This window comes from Amaranthus tricolor, chromosome 4 (genome assembly GCF_026212465.1).
Source record: "Amaranthus tricolor cultivar Red isolate AtriRed21 chromosome 4, ASM2621246v1, whole genome shotgun sequence".
Classification (NCBI taxonomy): Eukaryota; Viridiplantae; Streptophyta; class Magnoliopsida; order Caryophyllales; family Amaranthaceae; genus Amaranthus; species Amaranthus tricolor.
This window is the reverse complement of record NC_080050.1, coordinates 23,731,077-23,748,596: the sequence shown is the minus strand read 5'-3', so window position 1 is coordinate 23,748,596 and position 17,520 is coordinate 23,731,077. Positions and strand designations below refer to the sequence as shown.

Below are 17,520 nucleotides of genomic sequence, written 5' to 3'. Positions count from 1 at the left end.
GCACCGTTTTCAAAAAAGAAAAGTTCGGCATGGACAATTGCTTTATCAAACTTGAATCTAACTTTTTCATTGTTTAATGTATTTTATATATTTAAATTATCGACATCATTTTTTTTAGATCCACCCTTAGGAAAAGCTCATTTTGTTAAAATAAAAATTTGTTCCCTCTCCGAAGATATCTTCTCACCTTAATCAAAATATATCTAATCCTAGTATCTTATCATCTATTTTCCCGGTTAATTGTGTATGAACTAAGTATATATACATACATAATCCATGAATCAAAAATATAAGAATCAGTTGGTATCAACAACAGGACTTTCAAGACGAATGTAGTCGTATAATATGCCTCTCCAAGGGCTAAGACCCCAAACTTGTGTCAAGAAAATGGTATTATTTCCCAACATAAATTTGTCTCCTGGTATGCTCACATTGTAAAGCCAATACAGCCCATGAATTCCATGCCTAGCAATCGTATTATCGTACCCTATTAGTCCACTCGAAAATAAGGGAGGTTTTTCTTGTGGATCATTAATCCTAACCTGTAACATACAACACATATAAAGATACCTTATTGAGAATGCTGAAGTTTTTTTACGGGTCGTTTGGTAATTGGTACTAAATGGTACGAATATTAATGAAAAATTTACGTAATTTTGATTGAAATATCTCTTGACAAATTTAATGAGCATACTTATTTTCCTTCAAGAATCTTATTTTCTTCACAAAATTCATTCCAATACATTATCATTTGAACAAGTGGTATTAGGTGGTAATGGAAAATTATGAATAAAAAAATATTTTTATAATCAAACTTTCATTACCATGGAATGATATGATACGTATCATGATAAATTTACACTACAAATCAATGTCATTACCACCAATTAGTACAGTTTACCAAACGGGCAGTTAGAAAAAGAGATGAGATTTAGCATGAATTTGTAGAAAGGGTTTTAGATACCTGTAACTCGGAACTAGTTGCTGATGCTAGTCCCAATCTCAAGTAATAAGTTCCATTAGGGTAGATTTTGTCAAGTTGGAATTTGATCTTCCATGTAGTTCCTTGATACGTGTTGTTAACATTTCTGAAAGAATTTGAACAAAGTCGTTGTTATGTTATCTTTCGTTTAAAAATGGATACGATCTTTTGCTTTAGGAATAAAAAAACATGATCTTGTGATCGAAATAACAAATGATTTGATCGTTGAAGACTAAGATTTGAGAATATGTAAAAACGATAGAAGAGAAAAAGACGAAGAACAGATGGAGATTTTACCTGTTAACTTGGGCGAAGAACCAATCCTTTTGATAGTTGCTAACATTAACAGTATAAACTAAATCTTGATCAGGATACAACTCAGTGTACTTTTCCCATAAACCATATTGTCGAAACCTGTTGAGATGAAGATGTTACGTTAGTCCTAAGATAAATAATGGATGTGTATTTCGGTTTGAACCATGAACAAGAGAGAGTATTTACAGTTGAGAAACTTTAGCATGCACTATGAGTAGTGACAGAAATAATATTAAAAAAATTGCTTAATAAGGATTGGATCCGGGTTAATTTTATATTATCACATATAAAATTCATACCTACTTAAATAACACAAATATTAGAATCTCGGTTGCATAAATAAGTTGAATGTCGTCAGTTGACAATAAGGATGGGCATGGATTGGATCTAGGTCGAGTCTAGCTAAATCCAGATCCAGACTCTAATTTTTTTATTGGACCCAGATTCGGACTCGGATTCGTAGGGTCTGAAAATTTTAGATCCGGACCCAGACCTAGACCCTTAAGTCTAGGGTCTGGATCTGGGTCCAAAACAATTTTTTTTCCTAAATTTTTTTAAAAATATATTATGAAGTACAATTTCGACCATTCGCATAAAATTATTTAAGCATTATCAACTAACGAGGATCTTCTAATACTTTATACTAATTGAGGGAATAAATATATGAAGTTTTCCAATATTCAAATTATTATAACTAAATATTTATTAAGTCTTTAATTTTTAAAGTATGGATACAACGACCACATTTTAAATTACATGAATCGAACAAGTTTAAAATCACTTAATATTTAGAAGTATAACAAAATTTAACATCATATAATTAAATACACATGATAACTAATATATAATTTATTTAAAAAAAGATGTAAATGGGTCCATAGATCGGATTTGGGTCTAAAACGTGTAGACCCGGACCCAGACCCTAGGTCATGAAACCAAAATTAACCTGGATACATAGAGTCGAGAAATAGGTGGACCCAAACTCTAAAAATTAGGGTCGGGTCGGGACTAGACCTTTAGGATGCAAGACCCATGCCCATCCTAAGTTGACAGTATTGACCTGACTATGAGATACTTATTCTAGAACTTCATTTACCTAGTTTCACAAAAACAAAACTAAAAATGCTTGTGATAATAGTTGATGGGAAACTAACTTGTAACGGGTAAGATATAGCTTATTAATAAGCTTTGGATTGGGATCAGGAATGAAGAATTCAGCTGCAGAGCGATCTGGAACACCGATCTCCCACAATATAGGTCCATCTCTTGGATGTTCATATACAAGGTCACCCATATCAATAGAAATTCCTGTTTTTCCTAGAAAACATTAGTTGCATAAATATATATTCACATCAATACACTTAGTAGATAGATGAATAAGACCTGCTGTTATATTGAGTGTGTCGTTGTTTCTATAATCGCCAATGAAACCAGGCACCCACGCGTAGAGATTATAGTTTCCAGGACGTATATTTGTAATGGTGAAATTACCCTCGTCATCTGTTGTAGTCCAGAATTGATATCCCTACAAAGGCGCGTATTTGGGAAATCTTGAGTCCTAAGTCCTAACCGCAAACAAATTTTATGTCGGAAAATTTAGAAGAGCTTGAATTACCTTGCTTTCCCTTTGCCATGATCCGACTTCCCCTGGAGCCGCAACCCCCACATATGCTTTAGCCGCTGAGGTATTAGTTTTCATATACCTAGCAACCGTAATCATATAAAGGAATGATCATCATCATCATCATACCCAGTGTATCCCGCTTACAAAAAGCTATGATCCGAGTCTGAATTTAGAAGTGGATTAATCTATATGATGAAAAGTTCACCAACCTGTCATGGACGAGTAATTTACCATTAACACTACCGCGCTGTTCAGATGATGGAAAATCGTCTGAAACTGCAAAGCTATAAGGCCACTGTTTTGCTTCAACAGCCAACTGCAATAGAAAAAAAAAGAAAATTTTTCATCGTTTTTCAACTCCATCGACATACAATAAACTTGTGCTTCATCGCTAAAAAAGAACCTGTTTTTTTGCATCGTCCCAGAGTTGGTGCCAGTCACCCGCGTCTGTCTGTGACATAGAATTAGCATACACAAAAAGCGGGCCAAGAACTTTTTTCCATGGCTCGCCATCTTCAAATTTCGCAACAAGTTCCTGGCCCGAGTAGTGAGTACTTAGTAGTACCTAGTAATAAATCACATAAATGCACAATCAGGGGATGCACGATTTATACTGTACATCAATCAGCAATGCACAAAAAAGACGACACTTACTGAGAGGGAAGTCGGGCCAACGTGTGATGTCAAGTATTGTTTGGTGGGTCCAGCAGATCGAAACTCGTTATTAGGGATGATATGCCAGAGTCCAGTGGGTGGATTGCTGCATATCCACCCATGAACTTGGATGTCTTTCGCTTCACCCGAGTATTGGTATTTGTCATCAACCTACACATCACCAAGCTGATAACATTAGAATTCAACACTTCCCATATGCTGCAAGTGGATTAGATATTTCGAATGATCTCTTACAATCCCATCATAAATTCTTGATGAATAAACAAAACCGTGATCATAATTTATAGGTGTAAATGAGTGTATGTAAGTACCTCTCCTTTAAACTCTGCCTCAATGGGATTGGTGAGTAAAACAGCTTCAGGGTAAGCTAAGGTTTGGCTTCTCTCCGGTGAACGATCATCTAAGAGAGGCAATTGCCTTTGCCGGTCATCTGCCATCGCCATGTAGTTAAACCTGCCCACCCAAATGGCCGGTTTGTTAGTTTTAAGTTAAGTTACTACACATCACAATATGATCCTACATTAAAAAATTAGAAAAATATTGACTAACATATATACTTAATGAGTTACTCCTCTTAACACCAATTAATTTTAGAATGGGACCTAATCGGATTTGTTTGTAGTCAACTTTTCTCTTGCGCGGGTCTTATATAGTGTAAGCCCAATAACAAATTTATAAAAAAAATACATTAGTTCATTGAAAACAAGCACTTTTATGTTCATGTTACATATCTTACCATACTTTATTGAGCTTGATTGCAAGCCGAGTATTTGTGAGAGTGAAACCAGGCCAATCTTTTGGGCGTTCATAGATAACATACGTATAGAAGCCAGAAGAACCCCGTAGCATAATGAACCTAAATTCAAATTTTCACGACTTTATTATGAGTTTCAAGATATGTTATATACTGTAATAGTAAGTGATAAGACCTTTTGTCAATGTTCAAAGGAGGAAATTTTGTAGTAAGAGATGAGTTCCATGTCCTTGTAAATGAGACTTCCACTTGGTCATCTGTTTCCACTATAACTTTAAAATCTGTACAATGAAGCCTGCTCCAGCACCATAGAATCAAAATTGTTAATTGTTATATGATACAAGCCAGAGTCGTCAAAGATATTTCAAGGGTCCTGAGCAAAAACTAAAATATGAATGTGCAAGTTTTATTTTTTAAAAAATATCATTGAGATATTTTAATTTTTTTTCCGATTGAACAAAATTACTTTCCTTATTTAACCCAACTAACCAATGAAATACAACAAAACTAACAATTTTTTTAATATTAGATTCAATGATTTTCTTTGTAATACAAAAAAAAAACCAAAATATACCAGGTAACCATTAACAAAAAATGAAAATAAAAAAACACTACAATATAGTCCTAAACAAGGTAATGAAAAACTATTATTTATGAAAATTATTAACATGAATTGTAATAAAAGCCTCAAATAGGTTCAACAATGAAAAACTAATGAAAAGTATAATGCAAAAGATGAACACAAGTGTTTATGAGATATCTTGGATACCTCCCCCTCAAATGTAGTTTATTATAATAAACTCAACAATTACAGGTATAATAAACCTCCCTTATCTTGAGAACAATCTCTCAAGATCACAAATACTAAAGCAAAGTAAGAACACTCTCAAGTTTCTAACAATGTAATAGCCCTCTCAACAATATGTGTGTCTTGTGGTGTTTTTTACTATGAGTGATGAATCCTATTTATAGGCAAGGTATTCATTACTCTTAGTATTCCCTCATAAATCACTATAAACTCACATATAACATCCCAATTAACACCCTAATTAACAATGACAATAAAGATTACAATAAACAATAGAGTGATGCACCACATTATTGCATAGTCACTACAAATTCTGACCAAAAACAGGATCCAATGTAGTCTGCTGGACTACCGCTCGACCGAGCCACTATCTTGCTCGGTCGAGCGAGCTTCCAGTGAAGCTATTGACTTGTTCTAGACATTCTGCTCGACCGAGCCAACACTACTCGACCGGTCGAGCTAGGCTCTGCTCGATCGAGCGCCTGGTCGAGGCACTCACAGTCTGCTTCTTTCCTTGTTGCCTTGATCAAGCAACTCTCATCAACCGTTCCAAACCTTAATCCACCTATATCCGACACATCTTTATCGACCCCCTCTCTAAAGTACAAGACAAAGCATGTTCGATTATATGTATAAAGTAACGTCATCATTAAAATTATTGGCACTTGCTTTAACATGAGTCATACAATGACTTACGCGTACACAGGGGCGGATTTAGTATAAAATTATATGATTTCGATAACATTTAAAAGTAATTTGCTTAAGGAGGTTTGAACCAAAGTCAATGCATTCTTATAGTAAAATTTCAACCACCTTAATCATTACATACATTACTTTAGATATATGATTTTAATCTTGTAGACATAAATTCAATGCTGTCAATACATCATTAACTGAACATGAATCAACTCCTGCGCATATTGCTCTTTTAAATAAAAAAATATATATTTTAATAGTATATAATTAAAAAAGTGTATACATTTAAAAATATTAAGCCCTTAAAATAACAGGGTCTTGAGCTGTAGCTCATGCTATATAGCTGGGCCTTAATGAAAGCTAAGTTTATAAATTTCTAATCAATTACCGTTATTTGTAAATCACAACAAAAGATAATAATAAAATAAATAAAACAAAAAAAACAAATGAAAACAACAAAACTCTTACCCTATCAGATCTTACAACATAAGGGTGATTTGCTAAGCTTATAAATAACCGTTATTTACTAAGACCGTCTCAGTTAAATTTTGATGAATTTCCATATTTGTACGGAAATAAAATAGGAGTACCTGTCAAGGTTTCCCTTTTTTCTGGTAACTCCCTCTCCTTTCCATACAACATCCCAATACCTGTTAATCACAAAATGATAAAAATCTTTTTAAGAAGTGAAGGGAAAGTAGAAAGAATAAGAAAAAAAGAGAATAATACCCTCTATTGGATTCTTCATTGAGTTCTTCAAGCAAATTAGCAATGCCATTGTACTCTATTTTTGTCACACTTCCTTCTGGTTTTGAGAATTTCACTTTTATTATGCCATTGTCCAACACTATCTGCGTTTCATTTTAATTTCTATGTTAATTGGGACAAAATTCCCAACTTTTTTTTTTTATTTTAATTATTACTCTAACACATGGTGTAAAACAAGGTCACATTTCAATATAACTAACTGTATTGTAAAGGTTTTTAAGTTTATTGAAATAAAAATATAAATAGCATTGACCGCAAAATTATTAATACCAAACGACTGAAACTGCATTTTTGCACTCTTCTTATTAGCTACTAGAGTTAGGGTTGTCTCTTATTGGCAAGACACACGGATATATAATGTTTTTGATTAAAATCAATGTGATATGATATCAAGTTTAATACACTTAACTGTTTTTAATTCGGAAAACTTTACATTGGGAAATAAAATAAAATCATTTTACAATCGGTCTCATGAAATAAGAGAGATCGTCTCTCTGGCCCAACTTATTAAAGCTTAGCGCCTACTTACAGTATTCTTCATGCTACCTATATAATCCTTAACGCCTATTTACATCATCCTTTAGGCCTACTTACAATATCCTTAATGCACTTACATCATCCTTAAATATCTACTTACCATATCCTTAATGCCTACTTACAATATCTTAAATGCCTATTTACAATATTCTTAATGTATTTGAGTAAGCGTGTAGTATTTATAATATATTAAATGTCTACATACAATATCCTTAATGCCCGCCGAATAGTTTACTCTACATTTTTTTTATCGGCCGGCCTAATTAGAATTGGTAGCTCAAAGAGACTGTTTTTAACAAGAATTTGTGATCATTTTACCTTATTAAGTTCAATTTATACAACAGTTATAAGGCTATTTAATTTTATTTTATTAATATTAAGTCCAATCTATACAATAGTTATAAAGCTATTTAATTTTATTCTATTAATGATCTAATAAGTTCAATGCCATGAAATTACAAATAAATTATCACAAAAACTTGGACGAGACGGTCTCATTATGAGACCGTCAATTTGGGCCGGCCCAATTCACAGATATAACAACATTTCAATTTTCTGGACATTTATCAATTTTGACCTTAAAAGTATCAATTTTGAAAATTAATACCTTTAAGGTCAAAATTGATACATTTATCATCATCAAAATTGAAAATGCCATTTGGCATTTTCCAAGATTTTTAATTAATTATATTATATATGATGATGTAAAATTTTATCTAATTATTTTATGTGATTGCTGTTAGCATTTAATAGGAAAAATTACTTAAAATAATCCAATATTTTTAAAATTTTTCTATAAAAATCCCACCTATTGGTTAACTATAAATAATAATAATCCAACCTATTGATTAATCATGAATAGTCATAATGTATTTGCCTAGAGAAAACTCGGGTAACTAGATGACTTACTATAGTTGGTAATTTAACAAAAAATTAAACTGAAAATTAATGTAAAATTAGAGAAAAGTTTTAGAAATTTACCAAAAAAAGTCTAAATAATAATAATTCAAAAAAAAACTTAACATTTTCTTAACATTTTTTAAAAATTTTATTCAAATATATATTTTTTAAAAAGAATAAAACTTGTTATTTCAAGTCAACTGATTATCAGATTTACTCAGGCAAATATCTCCTAAAGTTTGTATTATTCATGGTTAATCAATATGTGAGATCATTATAGGAAAATCATGAAAAACGTTAAATTATTCTAGGTGATTTTTCATATATAATATTAATTTTGTTTATAATTAATTGTTAAAATTATAGTTTTGATTAATTATTTTTCTAACATGTTTTGTAATCATCTAGGCGGTAATTATGGTAGAAGGAAAAATTTATTTGTTAGAGGTGGTTTAGATGAGACTATCTTTAGGCCAATCAAAGTTGACCCTCATGAAAGGGTCACTAGAAAAAATTGATAAAAATGATGCGGTTTAGAGACGACGCCTTTTTATTAGAAAATGCCAACGCCTTGCCACGACCTAGTGACGGAAAACCGTTATGTAATTTTACAAGTGAAAATGGCCATGGCCTGACGACCGCCTTTAAATACTCGCCCTTATTTATAAAATTTTAATTATTTATTTTTTAAAAAATAGTGACCTGTCTATGTCCCCAGGCAATCACCAACAGGGGCGAAGACTCAAGACCATAGTTAGGTCATCACCATTTTTTTAATTTTTTTAATTTTTTATTTTTGTTTTAAAAACTAGTGCAGCTTGCCTATGGCCTTAGGCCATCGCCAAGAGGGCCGACGACCTGGGATCATGGTTAGGCTGTCACCATTATCATTTTAAATTTTATTTTAAAAATAAAAATAGTGACGAATTAGGGTCGTAGGTCGTAGCCAACCCGTCGTCATTATTATTTTAAATTTTATTAACAAAAATTATTTCTAGTATAGACTACTAGTTAAACTTTAGATAACATGATTTCTTAATATAGTATCATTTAGGATTATAATTAATAATTTTCTAAAAAATTATTAAAAACTAGAGATATATTGCAATTAAACACGAGTTTTGAAACCAAATTGAATTTTAATATTCTTAATGCGGCTAATAATTTACGCTTATTTAATTTCGAATCACAATAAAAAATAAATAAATGAAAAATATTGTGACTCAAACTCGTGAAAATATGAATAAATTGTAGATGCAAGACACAAAAAGTAGAGTTGAGAGTGTGTACATAGTTTTCTTGGTAGAGCAGCTGCACCCCTGGGCCTGAACCTGGGCCTGGCGATGGATCATCAACTTCCTCTGAACTTATTCTATGTTTTTTTTGTTCAATTCTTGCATTCCTATAACAACTCAAGCATTTTTGCGTTGTGAGACGACCTTACAACAAGAAGCCCATAAGTTAAAAGTTTCTGTTATTAGGATATTTAACCCAAATATGAGGTGAGACCGTCTCCTACAATTCCTATAAATTTAAGTATCCAATTATTTATTCTTGCAAAGAAAGAAATAATACATTTTAAATTACAATGATTTAATTATAAAATTACTAATAAAATGAATATATATATATATATATATATATATATATATTATAATTGGTACAATATTATTTAATGTTATTGAAAAGAGCGTTAAAATTATATAGTTGTAGAAAAGTGGAAGAGTTTTACCTGTTTGTAAATTGTATGTAAAAGGGTGAGGTAAAATTATTAGTAAGCATATAAGAGTATATGCAATTTTGCATGAGATTAATCAAAATCAGTACAAACAATTGGAGGCCAATCCAAGCTCCTTGCATGATGAGTATCCCACAACTCAAGGTTTGCTTATCAAATTGTTGATCTGTTGGAAAACAAGTATAAGAGCAAATATATGATTTTTATTCTCTTGTAATTCAATTGCATTGAGAACATTGTATTATGTATATTTGTATAAATAATAATTATATTAATATAAAAAGTCCGATTTACTAGCTAATGATACTATAATAATTCTTTTCCCAAAAAGGGGAATTGAAATTTGGTAAGATATAATTATAATACAAATATATTTCTTAATGTTGCCAAAACAAAATATGCATGAAATTATTTTTTGGTGGATATCCACTAGTATAGAATTGTTAGTATGAAAGTATTTATAAGTATAAAGATTAAATAAAATTGTAATTACATGTTCTTAATATAAAATTATAATATTTTTTATAAGATATATAGAGGATTTTAGAATATATTGTGATTTTAATAAAACAAAATTAAGTTGATAATAGAAGTGTTAATTAAAGTTCATATACTTAGGGAAATTTGAGTGTTCTTCCAATGATGTTATCATGATTATAATGTAGTTTTTATTATCATGCATCTTTTATTTCTTGATAAAATATTTAGAAATTAAAAGTTTGATGAAGAAAGCTTTATCAATTAGCAAATACTTTTAAAATAAAAAAATAGATATATTTTAAGAAATTTGAATTGGAAATCTTATATAACTTTAAATTCAAAAAAATTATATTTCAAGAAAATTTAAAAGAACATATCTTGTTATAATATACTACTGCTATGAAGTATATAAGAATATGTTGTGATATACAACTAAAAAATATTATGTCATATAATTCAGCCAATAGCTACCACTATAAGGATGTTATGTGGATTTTCCAATCCTTTTATCAAATTATATGATATAATATCAATAATATGGCTAATACCCATGGGCGAAGCTACATGGGGGCTGGGGAAGGCCCGACCCTCCTTGCTGAAAATGTGATCCCTTGTAAATTTGGTTTTGGTCTCCCTTACTAATATGATATATAGTTTATAGAGAGTACAAATATAACAAAAATTACTATAGTTCAATGGTTGGACTAACACATTTGTAATTTAAGGCTAAGGGATCAAACCCTAACATAAACTAAGTACCTAATAAAATTGGAAAACGTTATATTTGACGGCCAACTAAAGGAAAACGTTAATTGGTACTCTTTAGAAAAGAAAATGTTTTGTTAGGTATTTTTTGGCAAAACTTTTTTTATTCGATACTTTTTGAAAAAATTTTATTAGGTACTTTTTGACAATTTTCCCTTTAAACTATTATTATTATAGACTAATAAATTTATATTATAATGTCATTACTATTATCTTTTTTTGTAACTTAACTAGTGTTTAATGGTTTGTGCAAGTCATTCTTGATTTCGGGTTAGGTGTTTTGGGTGGGTTTAAAATCAGATATTGTGTTCATATTGTTTTTACATAATTGTAAATTATTTTTAAATTCGAGTCAAATAAAATTCGATTACAATGTTATCGACAATTTAGCCCGCCTAATTTATTTAAAATTTTAACTTCGCCTCTGCAGTAATACTTGATATTGTTTTTTTATTAGTTGAGAACAACAAAACGCCACGTAATAATCAAACTTAAGATGTTGACTGAGAAAATAATACACAAATCCAATTCTTTTAAGCTCTTTGATATATATTCTTGTTGGCAAAAGTAGAAAAATGTCTCACTGGTGCTTGATACGAAAGATAATTATATAATTTATTGGGTAATTATAAAATAAAAAAACAATAATATCTGTATGTAATAACGAAAATATAAATATGTGATTTGATGACAAATTTTAAATTCATGTTATTTTAGGTAATTTAATTTATGCTTGTATAATTAAACTTTTAAAATCTTTTTAAACTTGTTATTATTGATTGATTCTATCTTAATTCATACGTGTTGAAGATGTTCGTTAGCAAGATCCTTTCTTGTTACAATCTTTTATACACAATGACCTTTTATTTATTTTATTATCTACATAGAAGAAAATATTCCCTTTAATTTGTTCTATTTTATTTTTGAACACAATTTTTAAAGTAATTTTCAAACCACTTAAAATTCTAAATACGTATTTAAAAAATTATAACATATAATAGTATAAACTAAACATTTAGACAAATCTAATAAAATTTAATATTAATATATTTTATCTTTGATATGTCTCTTAAAAACATTATTCAACTTTCCCTCCTTAACAGAAATATTTTATACAGCAAAACGTTATGAACGGAGTTTATTATTACATAAGTCCATTATGATTTGGCACATCTTAGGGGTAGTATTTGTAATAAGTACTAAATATCAAGTTTGATAATAATTGACTTTTGACCAAGAAAGAAAAAATAATTAAAAGAAAAAATTATTGATCTTAAAGACGTTTATTGAGCTAAATTTTATATTGATAGACTAAAATTCTTTTTGATTGTTTCCTTTTTTGTTTACAAAATTAGAGTTTATTTTTCAAAAAATTAAAGTTATTCTTTGTAAACTAAGTAATAATACATAACAATGCAACCTATTTAGTGGTGGACCTAATATTGTAAAAAATAATATGAAAAATTTTAGTTATGTGTAAAAGAAAGTAATAGATAATAGTTAGAATATATTAGAATATAGTGGAGAAAAATGTGAAGTAAGAAAATAAATATCTAGATAAAATTCTAGCTAACTACTAGAATGTTCTATAACAAGTATAAATAGAGTATTATGACAATAACATCTTGTATGTAGAGCAAGAAGCTCTCATAAAAAGAAAGGATTGAGCCATGAGCTCAAATCATAAAATATATATACAAAAATAGAGAGATTGATAAGTGAGAAATGAGCTCACATAAAAATAGTAGTGCAGAGTGTATAGGTGCGGAACAAGTGTCCCACCAAAAATATTGTTGTACAAATTATGATGTAATCATATATATATATATATATATATATATATATATATATATATATATACAGTAAATGTAATATAATATTTATTTGGGTCTAACTACAATTCTGCATGCACCCAAAATTTCTATCATGGTATCAGAGCTAGAAGATTAGAAGGCCGAAAATTAAAGTACGATGAAGCAATCAAAAAAGGATTGTAGAACCACAACAAGGGTGTGGTAAGTATTTTGATAGTTTAATTGAAAATACTAGTTGAAAAATATCTAAATGGGAAGATAAAAGAAAAATTAAGAAATTAAGTATTTTAGTGACAAGAGCTCTAACAAAAATTTTAAAATGGGAGAGGTTAATGACAAAGGTATGAAAAATGGCAAAAAATTATTTAAAAGATGTAGAAGAAGAAATTATAAAGAATGTTAATGATATGGGCATTAACAAAAGAATTTGAAGAAATTTGACAATAAAAAGAGGATTGAGAAATAAAAGTTTATAAAAGAAATATGAATGGTGACATGAGCACTAACTATAGAAAAAAATGTTGAGAAAATATGAAGAAAAATTGGTGGGAGTTGATAAGAAGAGTACAAGAACACATAAATAAAAAAATAAAGCGAAAAAAATAAGAGAAAAGTAAAAGAACATTGGTGAAAATTTTTGTGATGGCTAGTAGCAAGATTACCTAAAAAAAAATTAAATAAAATGAAAATAAGGAATTATGGAGAAGTTTAAGATGAAAATATAAAATTGTTACATGTATGACATGGGTGATGACATGGGCACCAATAATTAAAAATTTTGGAGAAAGAAATATTTTGAAAAACGACTAGTGATATGAGCATAGTCCACAAGAAAATATGCTACATATGAATAATAGTTGGAAGATGCTTGGTAATAAGAATACCAGCAAGAAGCAGACGTAACAAAAAAAGTGTATTTGGATGACAAATAACAACTGACGACAAGGGCGCTAGAAAGTAATTTTTGTACAAGAGTTTTCACATTAGGGGAGTGTAAAAAATAATGTGAAAAATCTTAGTTATGTGTAAAAGAAAGTAATTGATAATAGTTAGAATATACTTTAATATAGTGGACGAAAAATGTGAAGTAAGAAAAAAAATATCTAGATAAAATCCTAGTTAACTACTACAATGTTCCATAACAAGTATAAATAGAGTATTATGACAATTGTATCTTGTATGTAGAGCAAGAAGCTTTCATAAAGGATTGAGCCTTGAGCTCAAATCACAATAAATATTATATATATATATATATATATATATATATATATATATATATATATATATATATATATATATATATATATATATATATATATATATATATAGAGAGAGAGAGAGAGAGAGATTGATAAGTGAAACATGAGCTCACATAAAAATAGTATTGAAGAGTGTATAGGTGAAGAACAAGTGTCTCACCAAATATATCGTTGTACAAATTATGATGTAATCAAATATCTGTATACAGTAAATGTAATATAATATTTATTTGGATCCAATTACAATATCACGTGCGCCCAAAACTTCTACAAAATATTGATGTAATGCATGACTTTTATGTATGTTAATGTTGAATGAATGAAAAATTAATTACAAACCAAACGAAAAACAATCAAGAACTAACATAGTAGATGATAACCACCATTATTGAATTCAGTAATCTTGTGGTAAAAACCAAGAAAGATGTTTTTGTTTCAATGTAAACCTTCATCTTATTTTTGAGATGAACCTTCATCTTATTTCTATTTTGCATATTTTAGCAATTTAATCAATTAATGTCAATTCATAACTCACAAAATAAATTAAATAATTTAATACTAGCTGTGCTATTAGATTTTTCTATCATTATTCTTAGTTTCTTATAATTTAAGCAAATTGATATTATATTTCAATAAATATTTATAATAGAGAATATTTTTATATCTGTATTAAGGAATATCTTGCTAATAAAAACGAAATATTTGCAAATTTGTTGAATATTTGTTATTTTTGCCCTTAGGATTTTTGGCAGGAAAAATAAACATATATAGTTACCATACATACGTCATTAAGATTAACCGCTTTAGAATATAAAAGTAAAATTTGTATAGTAGATTGCACCTCTAATTTAAAAATTCTGGTTGGACCACATAATTAACCTAATATATTTTGTTCCACACAATTAGAGTATCATGACTTGCTTAGTTCTGAGTATTAGAGAGAACGATGGAGGTATAGTATTAGTATAGATTCTTGCAAGTTTGCATTATTAATTATGGTGCTCTATCTCTTTTCCTTTCACATAATAGGGTGGCAATTCGCCAACACACATGTATTTGTTTCAGCACCTAATTAATTTATAAGAAAGTTTTATCTAAAGAAATTTAGTATCTTGTTTTTTCAAGTAGATTACACTAAAAAAAAAAACACAAAATAATGACCAAATAAAATGATAGCAATCTAGTTTATATAGGCATCTAGCGATCTAATATTACCATTTTAATCTGATTGTCATACATATTACCAACAGTAAAATGATAGAATTTGGTCGCAATAGGTGACCTTACAACATCTGATCCTCTTTCGGTCACAATTGGCAACCAGACAGATGGTAGCCAAGTGATATTAAATGGCAAACAGATTACTACCACTTGTCTCGTTGCCAATTGTTGGCAACAAGGATATAACTAAACTAAATAAAAAGTGTAGATATATTAACAATTATATCCCTTGAAACGTGCAATTATAAACTTTTATAACATTGTTTGAGTTAACTAAAATGAATTGAACTCATGGGAGTACTTAGCGATTAATTGCTTTTTCTATCATCTTTCTTATTGATTTGATTTTTATCGGCTAAGGATAGTACGTTCTTTTTCCTCTTGCCTATAGAGTTTCTAACCTTCCTCAAATTAAAATAATAAAATATTAGTAATTGGGGAAGTTGAATTCGTATTTTAGAGATTCTTTGATATTAATTCTTATTTAAAAAAAAAATGCAGTTGTATACGTGGGTAAACTACGCATACGTATAACACACAAACAAAAACCAAGGTCTAGGGGTACTTTTGGATACAGAGTGTGGAAGAACTTACATGTAAAAGGGAATGGACATGAAAAAATGTGGACAAATCATAGAGCATGTTCCAATGTCCTTTTCAAATACTTGCAATTGGAGCCACCACCTTTTCTTTCTGCATTATTTTAAATAAAACTACCTATTATTATTTTCCATTTTTAAATTCAATCCATTATACATTCTTATATATTAAACATGTAAATTACAATACTATATACTAAAAAAAGTATACTATAAAAAATATATATTTATTCATATATTTATTTCAACTATTATAACTAGTACATTGTGGTATGAAAAAAACACACACTTTCTTTTTTGTATTTGTCACAATAAGTTTTTGTTACGTACATCTTAAATGTATAATGTGATAAAAAGATTAAAAAAGTAATTTGAAGAAATACACTAAAAATAAAATTATAACAAAATTGTAATAATCACCTAAAATAAAAGTAAAATCAAATAGATAAACTAAAAACACCCCTTATTTCTTGTTAGATACTCGAAATACGCCTAATATGTACTATTATTATTGAAATAAATATATTAATTATTACTTATAAAAATAATATAGATTTCTTATAATTAGGAAGTAGTGATGAAAATTACCCGAGCTGAGGATAATCTGCATGGAGGAGAAAAATGAAGAGGGAAGAAGAAAGAAGGATTTATAAGGTGGGTAGTGGGAATTGGGTATGGATTATGGAGTGTTTGGCAAACCAAAAGAAAAATAGGTAGAGATAGCAGAGAGTCTTAAGTTTCTTCACCTTGAATTAAAGCATTCCAAATACTTGTAGTTTGTTCTTTGTCTCTTGTCGTCTTAGTTCAATTCTTGCTACCATTTTCACCTTTCCTTGTAGTTTACTCTTTACTTTGGGCCTACTTTCCTTCTTTAGAATCTGTTGAATTGGTTAAATAAATTATCTATTTTTCCCAAACTGATACAGAAATCAGATAATTAAAGGGAAGAAGATAGAGGGAGAACTAATGTACACGCCATATAGGCACTACGTTTAGGTATGTATGTTTAGTTGGTCCATGACTTTCTTGGCCAATTTAGTCACCAAATTAATATTGAATTTTTTGCACTTGTTTTAGGAGTATAATATAGCATATCTTTATCCAAATCTTTCACTTTTTTGAAAAAAAAAAAACATCAAAGAATATTGAAATTAATTAATTTATTATTATTATTATTATTATTATTATTATTTTTTTTTTTTTTTTTGCTGAAAATCGAATTTTATTTCAATTGAAATATGTATTACTTTTCTCAAGGTTATAAGTTTGATTCCAAATGCCCTTCTATAGCTCTTTCGTTCCTTTATGCATCCTATGTTTAAGGTACAAGATAGCCTCACGAAACGGGTCAAGGGGAAAGACAATGAGAATCAAATTCAATAAAGTGATAATTCAGCCAACTAATTAATTTTTTGAATCAAATCTTTTTTAGATTTTTATGAAGATTGTACTTATGAAAAATATCACAGAACATAAAGATATAAAGAGTTTATTTTAATTGAACGAAGGATTGAGAGAATGCCCATTTATATACCTGTTGAAGGAATGCCTTTTTTTTTTTGAATCGAATTCATTAAAGTGGTAA

At 29.1% G+C, this 17,520-nt stretch overlaps 1 protein-coding gene across 1 annotated transcript; it reads right to left on the bottom strand.

Moving 5' to 3' along the window:
• Positions 1–89: 89 nt before the first annotated feature.
• Positions 90–16,955, bottom strand: LOC130811176 (uncharacterized). Its single transcript, XM_057677367.1, has 18 exons — positions 16,524–16,955; positions 15,931–16,029; positions 9,792–9,963; positions 9,350–9,461; positions 6,584–6,705; positions 6,445–6,504; positions 4,526–4,645; positions 4,333–4,452; positions 3,908–4,049; positions 3,576–3,746; positions 3,325–3,486; positions 3,131–3,237; positions 2,913–3,000; positions 2,681–2,822; positions 2,452–2,605; positions 1,280–1,396; positions 965–1,088; positions 90–542 (listed from the first exon to the last, which is right to left on the bottom strand). Exons 3-18 carry the CDS (start codon positions 9,917–9,919, stop codon positions 297–299), a joined length of 2,115 nt encoding a protein of 704 aa, XP_057533350.1. The 5' UTR covers positions 9,920–9,963; positions 15,931–16,029; positions 16,524–16,955; the 3' UTR covers positions 90–296.
• Between the last annotated feature and the right edge of the window lie 565 nt (positions 16,956–17,520).

Coding starts and splice junctions, on each gene's coding strand:
- LOC130811176 (XM_057677367.1), bottom strand. CDS start 9,919: ATGCAAGGAGCTTGGATTGGCCTCCAATTGTTTGTACTGATTTTGATT. Junction 1,397..2,451: donor CTATATCTTACCCGTTACAA/GTTAGTTTCCCA, acceptor TCATCTCAACAG/GTTTCGACAATATGGTTTAT. Junction 1,089..1,279: donor TTCTTCGCCCAAGTTAACAG/GTAAAATCTCCA, acceptor AAATTCTTTCAG/AAATGTTAACAACACGTATC.